Genomic DNA, 23866 nt, shown 5'->3' on the forward strand with positions numbered 1-23866 from the left:
ATTCAGGCAAAAGAGTTCAATCTTTGTTTCATCAGACCAGAGAATCTTGTTTTTTGGTACCCTTCCCCAGATTTTCCTCGACACAATGCTGTCTCGGAGCTCCACGGACAATTCCTTTCACCTCATGGCTTGGATTTTGCTCTGACATGCACTGTCAACTGTGAGACCTTATATACAGTGGGGGAAAAAAGTATTTGTCAGCCACCAATTGTGCAAGTTCTCCCACTTAAAAAGATGAGGCCTGTAATTTATCATAGGTACACGTCAACTATGACAGACAAAATGAGGGAAAAAAATTCCTGAAATTCACATTGTAGGATTTTTAATGAATTTATTTGCAAATTATGGTGGAAAATAAGTATTTGGTCAATAACACAGGTCAAACGTTTTCTGTAAGTCTTCACAAGGTTTTAACACACTGTTGCTGGTATTTTGGCCCATTCCTCCATGCAGTTCTCCTCTAGAGCAGTGATGTTTTGGGGCTGTCGCTGGGCAACACAGACTTTCAACTCCCTCCAAAGATTTTCTATGGGGTTGAGATCTGGAGACTGGCTAGGTTACTCCAGGACCTTGAAATGCTTCTTACGAAGCCACTCCTTCGTTGCCCGGGCGGTGTGTTTGGGATCATTGTCATGCTGAAAGACCCAGCCACGTTTCATCTTCAATCCCCTTGCTGATGGAAGGAGGTTTTCACTAAAGATCTCACGATACATGGCCCCATTCATTCTTTCCTTTACACGGATCAGTCGTCCTGGTCCCTTTGCAGAAAAACAGCCCCAAAGCATGATGTTTCCACCCCCATGCTTCACAGTAGGTATGGTGTTCTTTGGATGCAACTCAGCATTCTTTGTCCTCCAAACACGACGAGTTGAGTTTTTACCAAAAAGTTCTATTTTGGTTTCATCTGACCATATGACATTCTCCCAATCCTCTTCTGGATCATCCAAATGCACTCTAGCAAACTTCAGACGGGCCTGGACATGTACGGGCTTAAGCAGGGGGACACGTCTGGCACTGCAGGATTTGAGTCCATGGCGGCGTAGTGTGTTACTGATGGTAGGCTTTGTTACTTTGGTCCCAGCTCTCTGCAGGTCATTCACTAGGTCCCCCCCGTGTGGTTCTGGGATTTTTGCTCACCGTTCTTGTGATCATTTTGACCCCACGGGGTGAGATCTTGCGTGGAGCCCCAGATCGAGGGAGATTATCAGTGGTCTTGTATGTCTTCCATTTCCTAATAATTGCTCCCACAGTTGATTTCTTCAAACCAAGCTGCTTACCTATTGCAGATTCAGTCTTCCCAGCCTGGTGCAGGTCTACAATTTTGTTTCTGGTGTCCTTTGACAGCTCTTTGGTCTTGGCCATAGTGGAGTTTGGAGTGTGACTGTTTGAGGTTGTGGACAGGTGTCTTTTATACTGATAACAAGTTCAAACAGGTGCCATTAATACAGGTAACGAGTGGAGGACAGAGGAGCCTCTTAAAGAAGAAGTTACAGGTCTGTGAGAGCCAGAAATCTTGCATGTTTGTAGGTGACCAAATACTTATTTTCCACCATAAATTGCAAATAAATTCATAAAAAAATCCTACCATGTGATTTTCTGGATTTTTCTCAATTTGTCTGTCATAGTTGACGTGTACCTATGATGAAAATTACAGGCCTCTCATCTTTTAAGTGGGAGAACTTGCACAATTGGTGGCTGACTAAATACTTTTTTTCCCCACTGTAGGTGTGTGCCTTTCTAAATCATGTCAAATTAATTGAATTTACCACAGGTGGACTCCAATCAAGTTGTAGAAACATCTCAAGGATGATCAATGGAAACAGGATGCATCGGAGCACAATTTCTAGTCTCATAGCAAATGGTTTGAATACTTAAGTAAATACGTTTTTTTTTCTTTTCTTTAAATAAAATTAAAAAACAAATTTTTTAAAAGTGTTTTCGCTTCATCATTATGGGGTATTGTGGCGCAAAAAAAAAAACTCATTTAGAATACGGTTGTAATGTAACAAAATGTGGAAAAAGTAAATGTGTCTGAATACTTTCCGAATGCACTGTACAATAATAAAAATGTGTAGTATTTTCTCTTCTGTGCTATAAATCATTTGACTGTGAGGCGCAGGACAGCATGTGCCCTTGGCAAGGGAGAAGTGAAAGGATACTTGTGCATGGCGTCTGACTGCATTTACTGAGATTAACACAGAATTCATGAATGCCTAAAGGCAGCAACAGGTAGCATGTTAGCAGAATATTCCGTCATTGAGGTCTACCAATTCACCTTATTAACACAGCGGTCGCATATCTTTTTTTTTCTTCAAACTTTCACATTTTCTAACTGGGTAGAAAGTAAAGTACTCTGCTGAAACCAATGCAAAAACATTCCTAAAGTGTGATCTGTACATTGAAAAGCCATAGCACATACAACATTCAATTTGGGAACATTGCTTGCCTATTATATCAGTAGGCCTTTAAAAAAAGACTAAACCGTTTATAAGCTACCCGCACTACAACATTCAGCTGTAAAGGTCTACTTGACAGGTTACAATAAAATGTGTGTTGGAGAATACAGTGTGTATTCAATTGAACTGTGACCCACTCACCACTCTCTCCATGACCGGCTGCAGGTAGTTGCCGTACGCAAGCAGCAGGCTGCGCGTGTCCGTGGTGAGGGCCGCGGCCAACAAGGGAATGGGCATGGGGCTGTCCTCAACCCCAGACATCTGTACTGTACAGGAGGGGGACAGCGGCTTCTTACAGGGCCTACAGAAAAGTAAAGGTGGAGAAGGGCATTTAAAACTAACAGGGTCGTGGTAAGCATGGCACACCGTAACAAACCGGTCAGCAACCGAACACAAAATGGTTTCTTATTGGACAGGTTTAGATGGCCCATCCCCTTTTCCTTCCATTTCATGCCAACTGAACACCACCTAGGTATCAGAAGAAGTGTAACTGTTTTCCACTAGCCAGCAATCGGCTATACAGTCCATTACAGAATCGTTTTCAACCAGGTACCTTTTCCACGTAAATTAAGTAGGCTACTTTGCAATTCACTAGTCAGTTAAGTCTGCAGAGCCTTCTACCGCTAGAATGAACGATATGCAAATTCTAGCTATCTATTGAGAGGACAGGCGCCTGTCAGTCAAAGTGCGCGATGACAGGGAAACACTGCTGATTTGACAGTCTCCTGTCTGCCTCACCTCTCGGTACCTGAGTGTGCGGTTGTTGCATTTGAATTTCTTTACACTGGGCTTCCCGAGTGGCACAGCGGTCTAAGGCACTGCATCACAATGCTAGAGGAGTCACTACAGACCCGGGTTCAATCCCAGGCTGTGTCGCAGCCGGCCGCGACCGGGAGACCCATGAGGCACCGCACAATTGGCTTAGCGTCGTCCGGGTTAGAGGAGGGTTTGGCTGTCCTGGGATGTCCTTGTCCCGTCACACTCTAGCGACTCCTTTGGCAGGCGCATGCACGCTGACTTCGGTCACCAGTTGTACAGTGTTTCCTCCGACATATTGGTGCTGCTGGTTTCCGGGTTAAGCAGGCAGTGTGTCAAGAAGCGACGCGGCTTGGCAGTGTCGCAATTAATACAACGCAATTGTAAAGAATAATGCTAAATTATAACTTTTTAATAAACCGGGAGAAGAAGAAAACATGCCAAAATAAATTCTGAGTTATATGACTGTGGAAAGTCAATTGAAATAAATTAGGCTCTAATATTTTGATTTCACATGACTGGGAATACAGACTTGCATCTGTTGGTCACAGATAGGGCTGTTACGGTGACTGTATTACCGCCACACCGGCAGTCACAAGTCATGACCGCAGTCAAATTCCATGTGACCATTTAGTAACGGTAACTAGGCTTCTCCAAGCTCTGATGTTGCTTATGGTCATTAGTAGCCTACCAAAATTGCTAACTGCCAGGTATGCAGCACTCAATTGTTCCTCTAATCACTTACAGCAATGCAAATCGAAAATCTAATCAAACATTTCATGAGAGCTGCGCAACATTTCTATAGGCTATGCAATTGCATGAGAAAACAGTGGTAGCCTCTTAAAAAAAGAGGCTCCATCAGCTTTCTACAGGCTAGGACTACTACATTTCCTTCTCAACTTTCCTAATATTTAGCACACTGCTTCTCTTTACAACAGGCGTATAGCGTACCTGGCTAGCATGAAAATGAACCACTGGAAAAGCGTCCTCATTCACTATTTAAGTGCATAGATTACATGTATTTTTCCCCCCGCTTCGAGACAGGTGCATGATAAAAGGTCCATTCTAAAACAAAATGTCCCATTATTTAGCATATGTAGACAAGAGTAAATCAAGACTAGTCTGATGTGTGCCCAATTAGCATCACTTGTGAAAGATATGACTTGTGAATGATGCCCAGCTTGTGTGCAGTAAGGCAAATCATAGGATGACAACCTCATGTAGCCCGGCCTATACAACGCATTCGGAAAGTATTCAGACCCCTTCTACACACTTCCCATTAATGACAAAAATACCTTATTTACATAAGTATTCAAACCCATTGCTATGACACTCAAAATTGAGCTCCGCTACATCCGGTTCCCATTGATCATCCTTGAGATGTTTCTACAACTTGATTGGAGTCCACCTGAGGTAAATTCAATTGATTGGACATGATTTGGAAAGGCACACGCCTGTCTATATAAAGGTCCCACAGTTGACAGTGCATGTCAGAGCAGAAACCAAGCCAAGAGGTCAAAGGAATTGTCCGTAGAGCTCCGAGACATGATTGGGTCGAGGTACCGATCTGGGGAAGGGTACCAAAAAAAGTATGCAGCATTGAAGGTCCCCAAGAACACAGTGGCTTCCATCATTCTTAAATGGAAGAAGTTTGGAACCACCAAGACTCTTCCTAGTGCTGGCTGCCCGGCCAAACTGAACAATCAGGCGAGAAGGGCCTTGGTCAGGGAGGTGACCAAGAACACGATTGTCACACTGACAGAGCTCCAGAGTTCCTCTGTGGAGATGAGAACCTTACAGAAGGACAACTATCTCTGCAGCACTCCACCAACCAGGCCTTTATGAAAACCTGCTCCAGAGCGCTTAGGACCTCAGACTGGGGGCGAAGGGCCACCTTCCAACAGGACATTGACCCTAAGACAACGCAGGAGTGGCTTCGTGACAAGTCTCTGAATGTCTGAGTGGCCCAGCCAGAGCCCGGACTTGAACCCTATCGACCATCTCGGAGACCTGAAAATAGCTGTGCAGCGACGGTCCCCATCCAACCTGACAGAGCTTGAGAGAATCTGCATAGAACAGGAGAAACTCCCCAAATGCAGGTGTGCCAAGCTTGTAGTGTCATACCAAAGAAGACGAGGCTATAATCGCTGCCAAAGGTGCTTCAACAAAGTACAGAGTAAAGGGTCTGAATACTTATGCAAATGTAATTTCAGTTTAATACATTTGCAACATTTTCTCTTTTTGCTTTGTCATTATGGGGTAGTGTGTGTAGATGTAGGGCAAAATAACAATTTAATCTGTAACGTAACAAAATGCGGAAAAGGTCAAGGGGTCTGAATAGTTTCCGAATGCACTGTATGTACATAAAAGATAAGGGTAAAGTGATTAGGCAACAGGATAGATAAGAACGTAGCAGCAGCGCATTTGATGAGTATGGAAGTGTGTGTAGGTTGTGGGTAGAGTCCAGTGTGTGTGCAGTCAAAAAGAGTTAATGCAAAAAGGGTCAATGCAGTCTGGATAGCTATTTAGTTAACTATTTAGCAGTCTTATGGCTAAGGGGTAGAATCAGTTCAGGAGCCTTTTGGACACAGACTTAACGCTCCGGTACCATTTGCCATACCGGTGGCTTGAGTCTTCCTTTGACACCGCCTGGTATAGAGGTCCTGGATGGCAGAGTTTGATCCCAGTGATGTACTGGGCCTACGCACTACTCTCTGTAGAGCCTTGTGTTCGTTTGCCGAGCAGTTGCCATGCCAAACGGTGATGCAGCCAGCCAAGATGCTCTCAATGGTGCAGCTGTAGAACTAAGATCTGACGGCCCATGACAACATTTTCAGCCTCCTGAGGGGGAAGAGGCATGGTCGTGCCCACTTTACAACCATTATAGGGCCTTAGCGATGTGGACGCCGAGGAACTTGAAGCTCTCGACCCGCTCCACTACAGCCCCGTCGATGAGAATGGGGGTGTGTTCGGCCCTCCTTTTCCTGTATTCCACTATAACCATCTTTTGTCTTGAACACGTTGAGGGAGAGGTTGTTGTCCTGGCACCACACTGCCAGGTCTCTGACCTCCTCCCTATAGGCTGTCTCATCGTCATTGTTGATCAGGCCCACAGCCAACGCATTTTCGGCAAACATGGTGTTGGGAGTTGTGCACAGCCACAAAGTCATGGGTGAACAGGGAGTACATGAGGGGACTAGGCATGCACCCGACGGGCCACAGTGTTGAGGGTCAGTCTGGCGGATGTGTTGTTGCCCATCCTCACCAGCTGGAGCAGCCCATCAGGAAGTACAGGATCCAGTTGTAGAGGGAGGTGTTCAGTCCCATTGACCTTAGCAATGAGCTTGGAGGGCACTATGGAGTTGAATGCTGACCTGTAGTCAATGAACAGCATTCTCACGTTGGTGTTCCTTTTCTCCAGGTGGGAAAGGGCAGTGTAGAGTGCAATAGAGATTGCATCTGTAGATCAGTTTGGCGGTATGCCAATTGAAGTGGGTTCAGGGTTTCTGGGATGATGGTGTGAGCCATGACCAGCCTTTTGAGGCATTTCATAGTTACAGATGTGAGTGCTACAGGGCGATAGTAATTTCACCAATGTAACCTGTCTTTCTTGGGCACAGGGACTATGGTGGTCTGCTTGAAACAAGTAGGTTTTACAGACTGGGTCAGGGAGAGGTTGAAAATGTCAGTGAAGACACTTGCCAGCTGGTCAGCGCATTATCCGAATACACGTCCTGGTAATCCGGTTGGCCCTGTGAATGTTAACCTGTTTAAAAGGTCTTACTCACGTCGGCTACGGAGAGCATGATCACAGCCGGTGCTCTCACGCATGGTTCAGTGTTGCTTGCTTCGAAGCGCGCATAGAAGGCATTTAGCTCGTATTTTGGTCTTGAGTTACTGGGCAGCTCTCGGCCGGGAATCCCTTTGTAATCCGTGATAGTTTGCAAGCCCTGCCACATCCAACGAGCATCAGAGCCGGTGTAGTAGTATTCGATCTTAGTGTATTGACGCTTTGCCTCCTTGTTGGTTCTTCAGAGGGCGTAGCCAGGATTAGTGTCCCACTGCTTGAAAGCGGCAGCTCTAGCCTTTAGATCAGTGCAGATGTTGCCTGTAATCCATGGCTTCTGGTTGGGATATGTACGTACGGTCACTGTTGGGACAACATCGTCAATGCACTTATTAATGAAGTTGACGACTGATGTGGTATACTCCTCAATGCCATCGGATGAATCCCAGAATTCCAGTTTGAGTTTTTGCTTGTAAGCAGGAATCAGGAGCTTTGTATGAGTCTCTGTGTGTGGAGTAAAGCTGATCTTGAGTTTTCCCTCTAGTTGCACAGGTGACATGCTGGTAGAAATAAGGTAAAACGGATTTCAGTTTACCTGCATTAAAATCCCTGGCCACTAGGAGCGCCGTCATAACTTGGGCACACGCCTGTCTGTGATTTAAAATAATCTCAAGAGTGCGATGTCTTTCTAGCAGCAGACAGTTGCAGCAAACTCAAACATTGAAAAACAACCTAGCAGGTGAACAGAACAATGTAACGGGCCAGGAAACACGAGACTGTCACACTAATAGCCTTTCTTGTCAATTCAACCAACCTCCTCATAAACCTTATCCAAAGCTCACATGTTCCTAAATGCTCTGTGTAACCACCCTCCAACGTGGCTGGTGAAATATACATTCTTACCCACCAATGACAAAATCTACCCACATTTGGCAGGTGTTAATTTACAACCCTGGTTGCTAGTTTGAAAGACCTATCTAGCAATAGAATGTACCAGAGGCCACCAAAATAGAGCTTGTTCGGCAAAAATAAGGGGGAGTCTGGATGGCTACTTTTCTATTCGGCTAGCTACTCCATGCGTTTGTGGAAAACTGGTTTCCCAGCACTATAATTACAGAGTAAAAAAAATCAGTTGTCAATACTATATAACATCTAACTACTACACTGTAATTACCCTGTGTAACTACCATGTAACAGTTAAGACCACTTGATGCCTAGGATTCTCTTTACCCTACTATGAACATCACTACTTTCCTGAAATTGGCAATTGTCATACTACTATACGTCTGTGCCCATAGCAGGAACCAGCCTTGTCCCTCACTGAATAGAGATGGTGGATGAATATGGACTCGTTCACTCTTCCCCTGCCAGCTACTGTATAAGACTAAGTGCCATTTAAGTACACCGCCTTGCCCAGTGACAGGAGAAAGGTGTGTGGTATTGAATGCTAAGTGGCTGTAAATTAACATGAGGATACGATCCTTGGTGTGCCAGAGGCATTAGAAGACTCAGCCTTGCCCAGTGATGTGAAGGGACGGTTTTAGAGACTAACCCGTTCAGAAAGTGCTCAAAGAGATGAAGCTGCCCATCCTTACACACCACCGCCAGCCTCACCGCCTAGGAGAAGGAGAAATAGCATTAGGCATGTGACAGAGGTCCAGTCCCAAATCACCCACAACACACCCTTGTCTTAGACCCCAAATGCACGCCCACACAGTTTCTAAGGAATGTCTTGAACCAAGGGAGGCACTTATCAGTGAATAAAGTTGTCAACACCCTTTATTTTATAGAGGATACGCTCCTTCGTCCCCTCAGATCTCAATCTCACGGCCATTAGGTCAGGGCACATCGTGCTAAAGAAGGGAGATGAGGATTATGTAATGTGAGGAGAGCAGGGTGGAGAATGAGCGAGAGATAAAGAGGAGAACCTTCCACAGTCAGTGCTCCTGGGTCCCTCCAAGCGAGATACTGATCACAGGGGGACGTTTGGTGAACTTTAATCTGGCACTTGTTAGGTAAAACGGGCCCCCTACCCTACCTCCAGTGAGGCAAGGTCGACTAACCTCTTCCTTGCTGTTGGAGGTGAAGAGGTCAATGTGCTGGGGCTCGTCAGTCAGGGTGAAGGACACCACCGAGTTCTTGTCATTGCCGTCCTCCTGGACTTGCCTGAGGGGTGGATACAGACATGAAGATGTAGCACATACACACGTGTCAGCCCAAAGACAAGCCATTTGGCTTTGCTTTGTTCATTTGTAAACATGACCTTGAGTTCTTGGCACCAAGCGACCAATACAAATAATTTGAAGTCAAAAACATTTGTTCTTTATTAGGGCTGTCAAAGTTAACGGTAATAATGCTAGGGATGTAACAATTGACCGACACACATTAGTCCCCGTTTTTTTTATTTTATGTTTACCTTTATGCGGTGCACTCAAAAACTCAAAACTGTTTAATAGAAATTTCAAATGTCATGGTCTTTCAAATGGGCTTGTCTATTTCTCCTCAAATTAATACTCACAACTAATCCAATACTAATGTCCGCTCGGATATTCGAATAACCATGCCCATCCCTAGGCTGTACTAGCATAGTGTCTAGGCTATAGATGTCTAAAGCATGGGGTTGGCCATCTGCATTTGTTTAGGCTACCCTAAGAAGCTAATCAAATTTCAGAATTTTGGCTTCAATATCAATACTAGCTTAGTATGACAATACCATATAGATCCCACTATGAAAAAATGCCTTAGTCAAATTTACAGCCCTTACTGTACAATACATTATGAACACCTGCTCTTTCCATGACAGACTGACCAGGTGAAAGATATCCTTATTGAGGTCACTTGTTAAATCCACTTCAAATCAGTGTAGATTAAGGGGAGGAGACAGATTAAAGGATTTGTAAACCCGGAGACTATTTAGATATGTATTGTGTGTGTGCAAATTCAGAGGGTGAATTGGCAAGACCAAAGTTAAGCATCTTCGAGCGGTGTATGGTTGTAGGTGCCAGGCACACCGGTTTGTGTCAAGAACTACAACACTGCTGGGTTTCACACGCTCAACAGTTTCCCATGTGTATCATGCATGGTCCACCACCCAAAGGACATCCCGCCAACTTGACAACAGTGGGAAGCATTGGAGTCAACACGCGCCACCATCCATGTGGAATGCTTTTGACACCTTGTAGGGTCCATGCCCTGACAAATTGAGGCTGTTCTGAGGGCAAAGGGATGGTGCAACTCAATATTGGGAAGGTGTTCTTAATGTTTTGTACACTCAGTGTATAAAACATATGGCCAACTCGCCATCTGGAGAGCTAGGCCGCTGGTTGTGCAGGCTTTTGAACCAGCTTTGCTCAAACACACCCGTGTCAGCTTAACAAGGTCCAGGTGAGAAGTAGAATCTGGTGTGTTAAGAGTGGGGCTGGAAAAATATATAAATAAATAGACTACACACCGAGTAACTCTTGGAAGTATTATACTAACATTAGCCTACAACTAAAGTCTATAAATTATTCCCTCATTCAGTGAAATCAGGTTTCAAATGGCTATATTTCGAAGCAAGGTAGCTAAGCGGGAGGGCTCTAGACTGCCATTTTACAGTGCCAAGTAAGACATGAAATAAGTTAGCCATTTTATCAAATATGGTAAGGGAATGCGTGATGGATATTTTGACGTGCGTTTATCTTTTTTTGCTCTTTAGAGATCCATTTGCCTGCATTTTGGTTTATATTGGCCTAGGGCCTAGCCTATGCTCCATCATTTACCACTTGAGGGTGGGAACTCAACACATTAGCTATATAGCCATGCAATAGACCAAAGGTAAATTTAATGTCCTACAAAAACTTCCCTTTCGTAGGCCTATAAAGTGCATTCGGAAAGTATTCAGATTCCTTGACTTTTTCCACATTGTTACGTTACAGCCTTATTATAAAATGGATTCAATTGTTTTTTTTTTGCCCTCAATCTACACAACCCATAATGACAAAGCGACAACAGGTTTAGAAATTTTGGCAAATTTATTCCAAATAAAACAGAAATACCTTTTTTACATTAGTATTCAGACCATTTGCTATGAGACTCAAAATTGAGCTCAGGTGCATCCTGTTTCCATTGATCCTTGAGATGTTTCTACAACTTGGGAGTCCACCTGTAGTAAATTCAATTGATTTGACATGATTTAGAAAGGCACACACCTATCTATATAAGGTCCCACAGTTGACAGTGCATATCAGAGCAAAAACCAAACCATTACATCGAAGGAACTGTCCGTAGAGCTCCGAGACAGGATTGTGTCGAGGCACAGAACATGGGAAAGGCCTCAATCATACTTAAATGGAATAAGTTTGGAACCACCTAGACTCTTCCTAGAGCTGGCCGCCCGGCCAAACTGAGCAATAGGGGGAGAAGGGCCTTGGTCAGGGAGGTGACCAAGAATCCGATGGTCACTGACAAAGCGCCAGAATTCCTCTGTGGAGATGAGAGAACCTTCCAGAAGGACAACCATCTCTGCAGCACTCCACAAATCAGGCCTTTATGGTAGTGGCCAGACGGAAGCCACTCAGTAAAAAGGCACATGACAGCCCGTTTGGAGTTTGCCAAAGGCACCTAAAGGACTCTGACCATGAAAAACAAGATTCTCTGATCTGATTAAACTAAGATTGAACTCGTCGGCCTGAATGCCAAGCGTCACGTCTGAAGGAAACCTAGCACCATCTCTACGGTGAAGCATTGTGGTGGCAGCATCATCCTGTGGGGATGTTTTTCAGCGGCAGGGACTGAGACTAGTCAGGATTGAGGGAAAGATGAACGGAGCAAAGTACATAGAGATCCTTCATGAAAACCTGCTCAGAACCTCAGACTAGGGCGTAGGTTCACCTTCCAACAGGTCAACGACCCTAAGCACACAGCCAAGGCAACGCAGGAGTGGCTTTGGGACAAGTCTCTGAATGTCCTTGAGTGGCCCAGCCAGAGGCCGGACTTTAACTAGATTGAACATCTCGGGAGAGACCTGATAATAGAGGATCTGCATAGAAGAATGGGAGAAACTCCCCAAATACAGGTGTACAAAGCTTGTAGAGTCATACCCAAGAATACCTGCTGCTGTAATCGCTGCCAAAGGTACTTCAACAAAGTACTGAGTAAAGGATCTGAATACTTATGTAAATGTGATAGTTTATTTTTATAAATTTGCAAAAATGTCTTAAAACCTGTTTTTGCTTTGTCGTTATGGGGTATTGTGTGTAGATTGATGAGGGGGGGAAAAAACAATTATCAATTTTAGAAGGCCGTAACGTAACAAAATGTGGAAAAGGTCAAGGGGTCTGAATACTTCCCGAATGCACTGTATAGGCTCCTAGATTCACCGTAAATGGCGTGCACGGCTCAGTTTCGCTAGTGCATCATCTCAATTATATACTCTAAAGTGTTGTCATTGCCTCTATATTTCAGTTAATAATTATACTCAAAAGCTGAGTCTCCTCTTTAGCAGTACTTGTTTTAAAAACGGTATTTCCCGCAATTATACTGAACAAAATATAAACGCAACATTCAACAATTTTACTGAGTTACAGTTCATAAGGCCCTAATCTATAGATTTCACATGACTGGGCAGGGGCGCAGCCATGGGTGGGCCTGGGAGGGCATAGGCCCACCCACAGGGGAGCCATGCTCAGCCAATCAGAATGAGTTTTTGCCCTACAAAAGGGATTTATTAAAGATAGAAATTCTCCTCAGTTTCATCAGCTGTCCAGGTGGCTGGTCTCAGACGTTCCTGCAGGTGAAGAAGCCGGATGTGGATGTCCTGGGCTGGCATGGTTACACATGGTCTGTGGTTGAGGCCGGTTGGACGTACTGCCAAATTCTCTAAAACGACGTTGGAGCTTATGGCAGACAAACTAACATTCAATTCCCTGGCAAAAGTTCTGGTGGACATTCGCGCAGTCAGTATGCCAATTGCACACTCCCTCAAAACTTGACACCTGTGGCATTGTGATGTGACAAAACCACACGTTTTAGTGTGGCCTTTTATTGTCACCAGCACAAGGTGCACCTGTGTAATGATCATGCTGTTTAACCCTCTAGCTGGGGGAGGGGGTTTTCTAAGCTAACATATGGAATGGTTTTAAGATGGTCATACCAGGGATCATTTAGCTATTTGATCTTGAATTTTCAGACCCCTTATGGTACCAAATAATTATTATATTACTGGATGAAACATTGAATTTGGCATTCCTGCTATTAGCCATTAGAAACTTATTGAATAACAGATTCACTACATGGAACAACAGATATTCCAAGAAAAGTCTAAAAGGAAGTATGGTCTATATCTGAAGGACATAAGAAAGATTATTCTTGGAATCTGTTATTCCATGTAGTGAATCTGTTTTTCAATATGTCTAGAGGGGGAAGAAATGTTTAAATGTTTATTTTTTTAAAGTTTATTTTTTAAAACATGCATTTATCCCCTTATTTTAGCCAGTAAACTATCTCCATATATACTTCCATTCATTTTTTAAACTGGTACCGGGGACCTTCAGGTGAGTCTCGTCCTAGGGCAAAACGGAGAATCTCATCGTGTTCGTGAGAGTCTCAGCTTTCAATAGAGTGATCATAATAGTTTAGGCCAAACAAGTCGGACGCTACAGACGTTTGTGAGGTGAGATTTTCGGGATGGCTCATGGTCTGACAAACACAGCACTAGCTCTGCCACCTTTCACTGCAGACGCGGAAAGGCGATATCGGCATATTGAGACGCAGCCCAAGCAATAAAAACATCTCTAGCTTAAAGACAGACCCTTGGTCTACAACGGGGGCGTGACCGTTGTAGGCCAAGGGTTAATCAGCTTCTTGATATGCCACACCTGTCAGGTGGACGGATTATCTTGGCAAAGGAAAAATGCTCACTAAAAAGTGATGTAGTCCCCTGTAGCTCAGTTGGTAGAGCATGGCGCTTGCAACGCCAGGGTTGTGGGTTCGTTTCCCACGGGGGGCCAGTATGAAAATGTATGCACTCACTAAGTCGCTCTAGATAAGAGTGTCTGCTAAATGACTAAAATGTAAATGTAAACAAATTTGTGCACAAAATGAGAGAAATAAGCTTTTTGTGAGTATGGGACATTTCTTGGATCTTTTATGTCATCTCATGAAACATTGTTGCGTTTATATTTTTGTTCAGTATACATTACGAAATGCTGATCAACTGTCAGTATGCTTACCAGAATGCATCTCTCCCTTCACTCTGTGTGCTAAGGGTGGCGGGAGTGAGAGCCAGCAGCGAAACAGGGACAGGACAGATACTGTCATTGCAGGAATCAAGTTAATGCACATGAATGTTGACCAAATAATGGTTTTAAAACCCAAAAAAGTTGTGTAGCCTAATCACTGACAAGCAAAATTGCTTCCGTAAGAGTGAAATGTCGGTGTAGCTCATTTTCACTATCATCCCAGCTCTAGTTAGTGTTGTCTATCAAATTGTATAGGCTACCTTGCTCTCTCCTCTGGCAACGGCCCGACTCACACTGGCACACGCTCTTGACGTAAACAGAGGTGCACATGTGGATAGCTCTAACATCTTGAAAGTGCCTCAAGTATTATTTGATGTTCAATTTTGTAGATTTAAGCAGAGGCACAATATAATGGAAACACTGTAGTAATCTCTGTCGCATGTTTTAAGACCTTTGTTTTAAAGGCCTTGAGTCTTGAATTTCTTTTTCAGAGTTTAACTAAGACTTTAAGAACCCGCAGATGTAAACATGGGGAGCATTTTGTTTGATACAGATTATTTTGTGTTTCCTTCCCTTACAAAGCAACGTATGGCTGTAACTCAATACACTGCTTTTTAAATCTTTCTTTATGACCAAATTTGAGCACATTCAAAAATAGCCATTATTCTCGATTAACTACAGAAAGTCATGCAATTATTTGACTAATTATTGTAATCATTTGACAGCCCTATTCTTTATACAATCAGGCTGTCGAGACAAATGACAAGTCTCTTTTACAAAGGAGCTCCTTTAACGAGTCACTTCATATCACATGCAACACAATAAAATTAAAAAAAACTGTATAGTGGGTCTATTGAGAGAAGCATTATGGTGGTCCGTTCTCACCACACGCTGATGAGTCTGTCGTGAGCCGCCCCAGACAGGAAGTAGAGGCCATTGCTGTCCGGGGGACGCGTGGTGGCGAAGCGCAGGGTCGTCACGGCTGTGGAGTGACCTGTGAACTTCTGATGAAAACAGGTGGGAGATGTAAGTTTGGCGAAGACCTCTAAGACAGGGGGTTTCGTTTGAATACTTTCCTCCTCCTTTGTGAGGTAATCACTGATCTGGACCGTGTTCATTAGGACACACAACAGAAATGTTCTGCAATAAAGAGGCGTTTCTGTTTTGTTGCCTACTGAACACAACCCAAATCTAACACTCCTGGAGCGGAAATAGGGTGGTAACACTCATACACAAAAAAAATATTCTGCTTGCTGTGGCCATAGCATGAACCAGCCTTTTTTCTCACTGAATAGAGATGACTAGGATGAATATGGACTTGTTCCCTCTTCCCCTGCCAGATATCAGTGCCATTAGAGGACACCGCCTTACCCAGTGACGGGGGACACACCCTATGTTTGAATAAAAGCAACTATATGTAGGCTACTGAGCTTGTATGATGCTTTAAGCACTTCGATTAAAAATGACGAATTACTAAAGAGGGAGCCAGAGAGCAATATAGTCTAACCAGAAAGAGAAAACTGTTCCCGACCCTCCTACCGCTGCTGCTGGTTTTAGCAGATTCTGCCATTACGCTCCTGAAGTTTCCGGTAATAGGCTACAACAGCGGTTGGCAACCTTTTCCATTTGGAGTGCCAAGTTATCGTACCATTTATACTGATCTGCGTGCCAGTTATGATTTTCTTATGCACATTTGAGGAACAGTTTAATTTCATTTATAATAGTCTCCATCTCAAATTCAATGTCACAGTTAATAAAAATTCTAAATGAAAAGGATACAAATCTAAAAGGAACTTTATTGCCATTGCCAATAAGTAAAAATAGCCTACATAAAGCCAACAAAGAAAAACAGTGCAGCCTGCAGTTAGAAAATATCCTTATAAAAATAAATATCATATAAACCACATTCGCTAAGCATGGCCTGTCTGCAAGGAACTTGAAACAATGTATCAACTATTAACTTGGCCTGCCGAACTCGCAACATTGCATAAAATATTCTGGGAGCTCAAGAGTTTCCCAGCCAGTGAGCTCCTGACAGACACAGCAGTAGGCTATTTGCGTAAGGGATAAGTAGTAATCAGGTAGGCCTATTTTATGAAGTTTCCACCGGATCAGACTATGACATTCTTTTCCCCTTTCATGCCGAGTAGTTATCAAAAGGGAGAGAGCTGGAAAATATTTTTCAAACAGGCTACAATGAGGAACTATTGTGTAATTCTCAATGGATGTAAAAACAGACTGTTTACCTGCTGTTTGAGGCAAAGAAAAAGTTACTTTGAGAAGCTCATTAGTGATGGTGAGTTATAATCAGAAATCGTATCAGATCCGCAAACGGGCACATTTATAGGCCTACAGTTGCACGCAGGCCAGGTAGCCTAGGCCTACTTCTATGCGTAATCAGGTGCGTTTCCTCAAGATCGACAGGATCGCTCAAAACAAGACAATACATTTTTGCCATCCCAGTGGCCTCAGCAATGGATTAGTCCACTCAGACAGGTGTCTCGTGTGCCATATATGTTTTTTTATATATGTGCCACTGCTCGACCAACAGCCCATTCACCAAACAATCGACTAAATGGAGTCAGCACTACAATGGATCCGTTTGTATTGACGGTTATGAGGGTGCTACATGGAAATATACAGTTCAGTCAGACAGTATTCAGACACCTTGCCTTTTTCCAAATGTTGTTGCGTCACAGACTTATTCTAAAATAGACTAAAATATTGTTTTACCCCTCAATCTACACAATACCCCATAATGACAGGGTAAGACATTTTTGCTAATTTATTCCAAATAAACAGTTTACATAAGTATTCAGACCCTTTGCTATGAGACTCGAAATTGAGCTCAGGTACATCCTGTTTCCATTGATCATCCTTCAGATGTTTCTACAACTTGATTGGAGTCCACCTGTGGTAAATTCAATTGATCGGACATGATTTGGAAAGGCACATCTCCCGAGTGGCGCAGTGGTCTAAGGCACTGCATCGCTAGCTGTGCCACTAGAGATCCTGGTTTGAATCCAGGCTCTGTCGTAGCCGGCCGCGACCGGGAGACCCATGGGGCGGCGCACAATTGGCCCAGCGTCGTCCAGGGTAGGGGAGGGAATGGTCGGCAGGGATGTAGAGCAGGGGTTGTGGGTTCGATTCCCACTGGGGGGTATGAAAAATAAAAAAATAATGTATGCACTCACTAACTGTAAGTCGCTCTGAATAAGAGCGTCTGCTAAATGACTAAAAGGTAAATGTAAAATGCACACACCTGTCTATTTAAGGTCTTGGTCAGGGAGGTGACCAAGAACCCAAAGGTCACTGACAGAGCTCCAGAGTTCCTCTGTGGAGATGATTGTCCTTCTGGAAGGTTCTCACATCTCTGCAGCACTCCACCAATCAGGCCTTTATGGTAGAGTGGCCAGACAGAAGCCACTCCTCAGTAAAAGGCACATGACAGCCCGCTTTGTGTTTGCCAAAAGGCACCTAAAGGACTCTCGGAACATGAGAAACGAGATTCTCTGGTCTGATGAAACCAAGATTGAACTCTTTGGACTGAATGCAAAGCATCACGTCTGGAGAAAACCTGGCAACATCCCTACGGTGAAGCATTGGTGGCAACATTATGCTATGGTGATGTTTTTCAGTGGCAGGGACTGGGAGACTAGTCAGGTTTAAGGGAAAGATTAAAGGAGCAAAGTACAGAGGTACTTGATGAAAACCTGCTCCAGTGCGCTCAGGATCTCAGGCTGGGGTGAAGGTTCACCTTCAACAGGACAACTACCCTAAGCACACAGCCAAGACAATGCAGGAGTGGCTTTGGGACAAGTATCTGAATGTCCTTGAGTGGCCCAGCCAGACCCAGACTTGAAACCGATCGAACATCTCTAGAAACCTGAAAATAGCTGTGCAGCGACGCTCCCCATCAAACCTGACAGAGCTTGAGAGGATCTGCAGGGAAGAATGGGAGAAATTCCCCAAATACAGGTGCAAACATACCCAAGCAAACGAGGCTGTAATGACTGTAAGTCGCTTTGGATAAAAGCGTCTGCTAAATGGCATATTATATATTATTATTATATCCTTGCCAAAGGTGCTTCAACAAAGTACAGAGTAAAGGGTCTGAATACTTATGTAAATGTGATATTTCATTAATTTTTTTCCATTTGCAAAAAGCTCTAAAAAAAACTATTTTTGCTTAGTCATTACAGGGTATTGTGTGTAGATTGTTCAGGGGGGAAACATTTTTAAATCATTTTTAGGGGCTATAACAAAATGTGGAAAAAGTCAAGGGGTCTGAATACTTTCCGAATGCACTGTAAATGAACTCGAACATGAGGATAGGACCCTTGGTGTGTCAGTTTGCCTGGATAGTTGCGTGATGAATTCATGTGAATGTAGGCCATGTGAATGTAGGCCATGTCACTGCTGGACAGGTCCCTCTAACTTACCCTGTACAGCTCCTTGGTCTTGAGGTCCCACATCTTGATGGTATGTCCCGCTGAGAGCAGCAGCTTGCCATCAGGACTCACACACAGACTGGTCACTGACGCACGGTCCGCCTTCCACTTACTGTTGAGAAAACAGTCAATTAATAGGTCTTCCATAAAATACAGATAGAAACAATTCCGACCCCTTTAATTCCCACCCACCCAAGATTGTTTATTAAAGACATAGTTGGAGAGAGAAAACATAGGATTGGAGTGTCAATGGGCAGTGGGACAGGTTTGAACTCACACCAACACATACATATATATATATGTGTGCTGGGGGAGGCTGCAATTATTGCTACACCACCCAAGACACAGGTTTACTAAATTCTAAATCACATTGATACAGATGCACATTCTAACTATTCCAGATGCTTTGATTTCTCTTGGACGTTTGCCTTTGTAAGGAGTCTGGCACCCACTGCTCTATACTTTAAACCACATTCCAACAATCCTTATTCCTTACAATACTGCTGAGAGACCCTGCAAGACCGGGATCATCAAATAGATTGAGCGGATGGCCAGGGGACCTACAAATCTACTACAAATAATTTGTAGCCTGCAAATTGACCGCAAGAGGCCCAAAAATATAGAATATTTGACTAAAACAATCATTTCAAACCTTGCTTACATTTGTATACAATCACTTATCTGTATTACGCGTGGGAATACTTGTGTTTTTACAGTCTAATGTCCAAAAAATGTTTGGGTTGTTTCTCTGAAAACGTGGGGGAACAAATAAAATCACCTTCTGATTTTAGACTACTGTTTAAGGGACATCGATTTCTACAAACACCCCCACCCCCCCACAGAAAGGGCAGGTACCCACCAGCAAGTCTTGCCTGTCCGCAGGTCCCACTCTACGATGTGTGTGTCGTCTGAGCCGCTGTACAGCAGGCCGTCCTCGGGGTGCCACTGCACACAGTTCACTCCGCCACTGTGACCTCCATCCTGGGACGGAGCAGAGATGAGCAGTGGTCAAATATGATCCTTAATAACGTGAGATAACATTTCACTCCAAATAAATTATCATAGGGCTTACAATATGGATAAAGACATAGTATCAGACATTTCAATAATAATTATATAATACCAGAGATGCAAGGTTGACGACAAATGTAATTGTGAAATTACATGCATGTTTAAAGCAAAAATACAAACAAAAACAAAAATCGCATGCCTGGACCTTAATGCATCATTTAATGCGAAATGCATCATACGGGGGATGATTTCTGTATTTTGAAAGTTAAATATCTTGAAAAGTTTAGGGCTGACAAGCAAAACATTTTAGGGCGGTCAACAATGGACTAATGAAACAAATACCAAAAGAGAGCTCTGGTGTGGAATTTTCCTTTAAGTTGATCTCAGCTCGATTGTCTGGGGTCAGGTTAACCACCCCTTTCATCTAAGAAAGTGATGACCATCATGCTTTTAGGGAAAAGGATAATTTTGTACATGTATTAAACGGTTGAGTTTGACCAATTCCATTCCCCTTGCTTAGAAGATGTGGGGCCCTCCCGGGGATAATTTATATGTAGAAGGACTGAGAATCTCAGTCCTGGTGACATTTTTTTTTTTTTAATAAAAGTACATTCTACTCAAATTAAAACAAATAAAAGGATGCGGACCCCATCTAAAATATAATTTCCACCTCCAGAAATGGGCCCAATAACTAGCGTGTAAAAATTATAATTATTTTAACATATTGGACCATGCATAGTCTATATCAGGGGTATTCAAACTCTTACCCTCAGAGGTCAGGAGCCTGCTGGTTTTCTGTCCTACCTAATAATTAATTACACACAGATGGTGTCCCAGGTCTAAATCAGTCCGTGATTTGAAGGGAACAATGAAAAAAATGCAGTGGAACTGGCTTCGAGGTCAAGAGTTTTGTTTGAGGGGTCTATATTATCAGATGTGCTATTCACAATAAGAATTGTCACCTGTAGCCCAACTAAAGGAAGCATGGTGCCTATAAAAATGTACATAGGCTAAAGCATGGGGTTTCTCCAAATGCATTCACCCCATTGGACAACATCCTGATTGTTATTAATTATAAGTTGTATTATAAATGTAATTATTAACATGGAAAATGTTTGCTTCATTACAAAGCATGTCATTGCCCTTTTAAGACACCATTGTCCCTTTAATATAGCTATTTTGCACAGCTGTGCCTATACCATGCTTGAAACTCAGGTTGTAAAACTGCATTTATAAAATGATGCCACGCACACAATTTCAGGAGCAGCTAAATAAACGTGGTAGCAATGTAAAACTGGGATACCCCTCTTTTTAACAGATGCAAAAACTTTTCCAAAGTGTTTTCCCGCGGTAGCGTTAAGAACTGTTGTGCATTGACTGCTTGTCAGAATAACTTTCCCTCCTAAAGCTCTGAACTTGAATGTGCCTGGTGAGGAATATTTATCTTGCATAGAACACACAAGCCGACTAGGTAAACTGTTCTACTATGAGGTTATTGGATTTTGTTTTCATAACATTACATGGAAAGTACCACTGGAACGTTACATCCTGAGTGTTAAAGTGTAGGCTTTGAATTACTTTGCAGCTACAGTAGGCTACATCCAGCTGTCAGATTTGAGCACTGCTGTGGTGCGCATTATAAACTATTTAATTCCCTTCATCTGAACATTGGCGTGTAATCAACAGTCACGCATGTGAGTTCAGTGCACACAGTGTATATACAATTTGAGAATACATTTGGGAATGTATTTCGTAGAACAGACAAGCTTCTGTCTATTAGGCTGTCATCTCCAACAACCCCAGAGATTTTTTTACTGCGGATCTACACTGATCAAAAAAGAAGAAAACGCTCCAGAATGCATATGACGGATATCCGTCGCAGTGACAGAACTTTAACCCCAGTGACTTGTCAATGCAGCCTTTCATAATATATTTTTTTTTTAAGTACCATGTTCAAACAAAGTCAACCATTTTGTTGCATTGAGCAAGCAACATTCATCTGAATATGATTGATACTTCAGTCGTGCTACATCCCAGTCCTTACCAGTGTGCAGTGCAGTGCCCCCTTCACTGTGCTGTAGATGATAATGCTGCCCACCACCGTGCCCAGAGCCAACAGGTCCACCTGCTCCTCCACATGTCCTGCCTCTGATTTCCTCTTCTTCCTCAGAGGTCCCTCCTGTAGTAAAAGTATACAGTTAAGTCAATCACGTTTTTTATTGACTTTGATTGACACCACTTTTGTTTTCCTTTTCTGTTTGGAGGGCCTCATTTATGGGTGATCTGATAATCACCATACTGTACAAGTTTAAACCTTGCATTGACAGAAACCCGAAATCATGGAACTAGACCACAACATCAATGGCATATGCTAAATCACAAAAGTATTTTGTTGTCAAGACGATTTTGTTTATGGTCACAAATCAAATTATGTCACGTGAAGCCAACTCGCTGGTATCTAGCTAACGTTACACTTTTAGATAAAAATGTATGCTACCTAGAACCACAATGGGTTATTTTGTTCTTTCTGGTTCCAGGAACACTTTTCAACAAATGACTATTCGTTGGGTTTAAAGGTTCAACAACAAGGAACCAAAAAGGGTTCTCCTACAGGTTATTCTTACAGTTTGAAGTGACAATGTAACACTAGGAACAGAAGCCGTGGAATGCTGATTGGGGGTATAATTCACTTTGTCATACTTACCTAGTTAGGTAAATTGTCAGTGGGTATTTAACGTTAGCTAGCTAGCTGACAAGGCTAGGAAACGATAGTGAAACGGAGTCAAACGTATCTAGTAAAATTAAATGCTATTCAAATCATTACAACATCAGTCTCGTGTAGTGTTATATGTTACGGTGGGGCTTGTACAAAGAAAACCATTGGGGTAGTAAAAATAAGGATTTGGTAATCTGAATCTGCGTCATGAATGGTGAATAGCTAGCTAGAGAGGCTAACCTAGCTAGCTAGGTCCAGTAACCATTTACGGTTCGCTAAATTGATAGCTAGTTACATTTAACGTGTTCGTATTTGAAATGCAAATTCATTTTTACTGGTGGTCACTATATGCATTTGTTTTACAGAAAAGTGGATTTTGGTATTAATCATAACACTTTCAAAGAGACGTGTGGCAAACATTTTGGAACAACCACCATGTGCGACAAACATGTGCGTCCTGCAGGACAGTTGAGGTAACGAACTAGCTCGTTGCTAGCGAAGATAAAATTGTAATTACTTTGCTACGCAGTTCACATTACATAATGGTAAACGACTAAATATGATACTTTACCACAAATATACATCTAATTAAGTAAATATGTTCATATATATTTGATCAAGTTATCAGAACATTATTTCCTAGCATGCTCGTCCGGGCCTATGGCTATGCCTCCCCCTACACATACCTTGGCCATTCGGCATGGTCCCCAAGCTATGCAGGTACAAGTGGCACTCAAGTGGGCTGAAGGCACGTATTCTTGATGAAGTATTTTACTATCTGTGTTCCATATACGGAGTCTGCCATCCTGGGAAAATAAAGCTAGGTATTGGCGTGATTTTGGAGAGAAAACGCAGGGTAGACCCAACGAAAAACTGCATCCATCGGCCGCCATTGTTGAAGCACCGTGTACGTCTGCGTTGTTTGCCAAGAACCACGTGTTATCATCCACGGAGCAGGCGCGTTGGTGCATTAGTTTCATAGACGTTTCATTGGTTATTGTGAAATAAATGGGGTGTGGTTAAAATTATAGAAATATAATAAATACAACGGCATTGGAACCACTAACCCTTGCAATTTCACTGGTAAACTCATGGGTACGCTATCAATGGCTGCCTGGTAATGTGGAATATTAATTCAATTGATGGTAACTGATGTGGCTCATGCAATGGAATTACATTTTTTTAACGGCAATTGAGTTTATTCAACAAATCACAGTACAGATTGATGGGTACACTTCCTGCCTTTAGTTCGTGATTTTACTTCCTGCTTTGATTTTACGGGTACACTAGCAAATAGCCGCTTATCCACCCATTATGCCGTCATTGACGTGAATGGTGTCACTGTTCCAATTCATTCTATTTCTATGGTTAGAATCTAAACTATGAAAAATGGCCGGAGATATGTGTTCAATGCGGGAAAAAGAATAGTGTTCTCAAAACAAAAATGGGTTTCCACTTGAAAGCGCAGC

At 43.0% G+C, this 23866-nt stretch overlaps 1 protein-coding gene across 1 annotated transcript in view; it reads right to left on the reverse strand.

Annotated features, from left to right (window-relative positions):
- Window positions 1–23328, reverse strand: part of LOC121545192 (WD repeat-containing protein 43-like) — a 41768-nt gene extending 18440 nt beyond the window's left edge. The window contains 8 exon segments of the mRNA XM_041855650.2: window positions 2598–2757; window positions 8552–8616; window positions 9063–9165; window positions 15105–15223; window positions 18662–18782; window positions 19530–19651; window positions 21726–21860; window positions 23084–23328. Of these exon segments, the coding sequence (XP_041711584.2) occupies window positions 2598–2757; window positions 8552–8616; window positions 9063–9165; window positions 15105–15223; window positions 18662–18782; window positions 19530–19651; window positions 21726–21860; window positions 23084–23290 (1032 nt within the window). The 5' untranslated portion in view covers window positions 23291–23328.
- Between the last annotated feature and the right edge of the window lie 538 nt (window positions 23329–23866).

Source organism: Coregonus clupeaformis, chromosome 29, assembly GCF_020615455.1.
Source record: "Coregonus clupeaformis isolate EN_2021a chromosome 29, ASM2061545v1, whole genome shotgun sequence".
NCBI classification, from domain to species: Eukaryota; Metazoa; Chordata; class Actinopteri; order Salmoniformes; family Salmonidae; genus Coregonus; species Coregonus clupeaformis.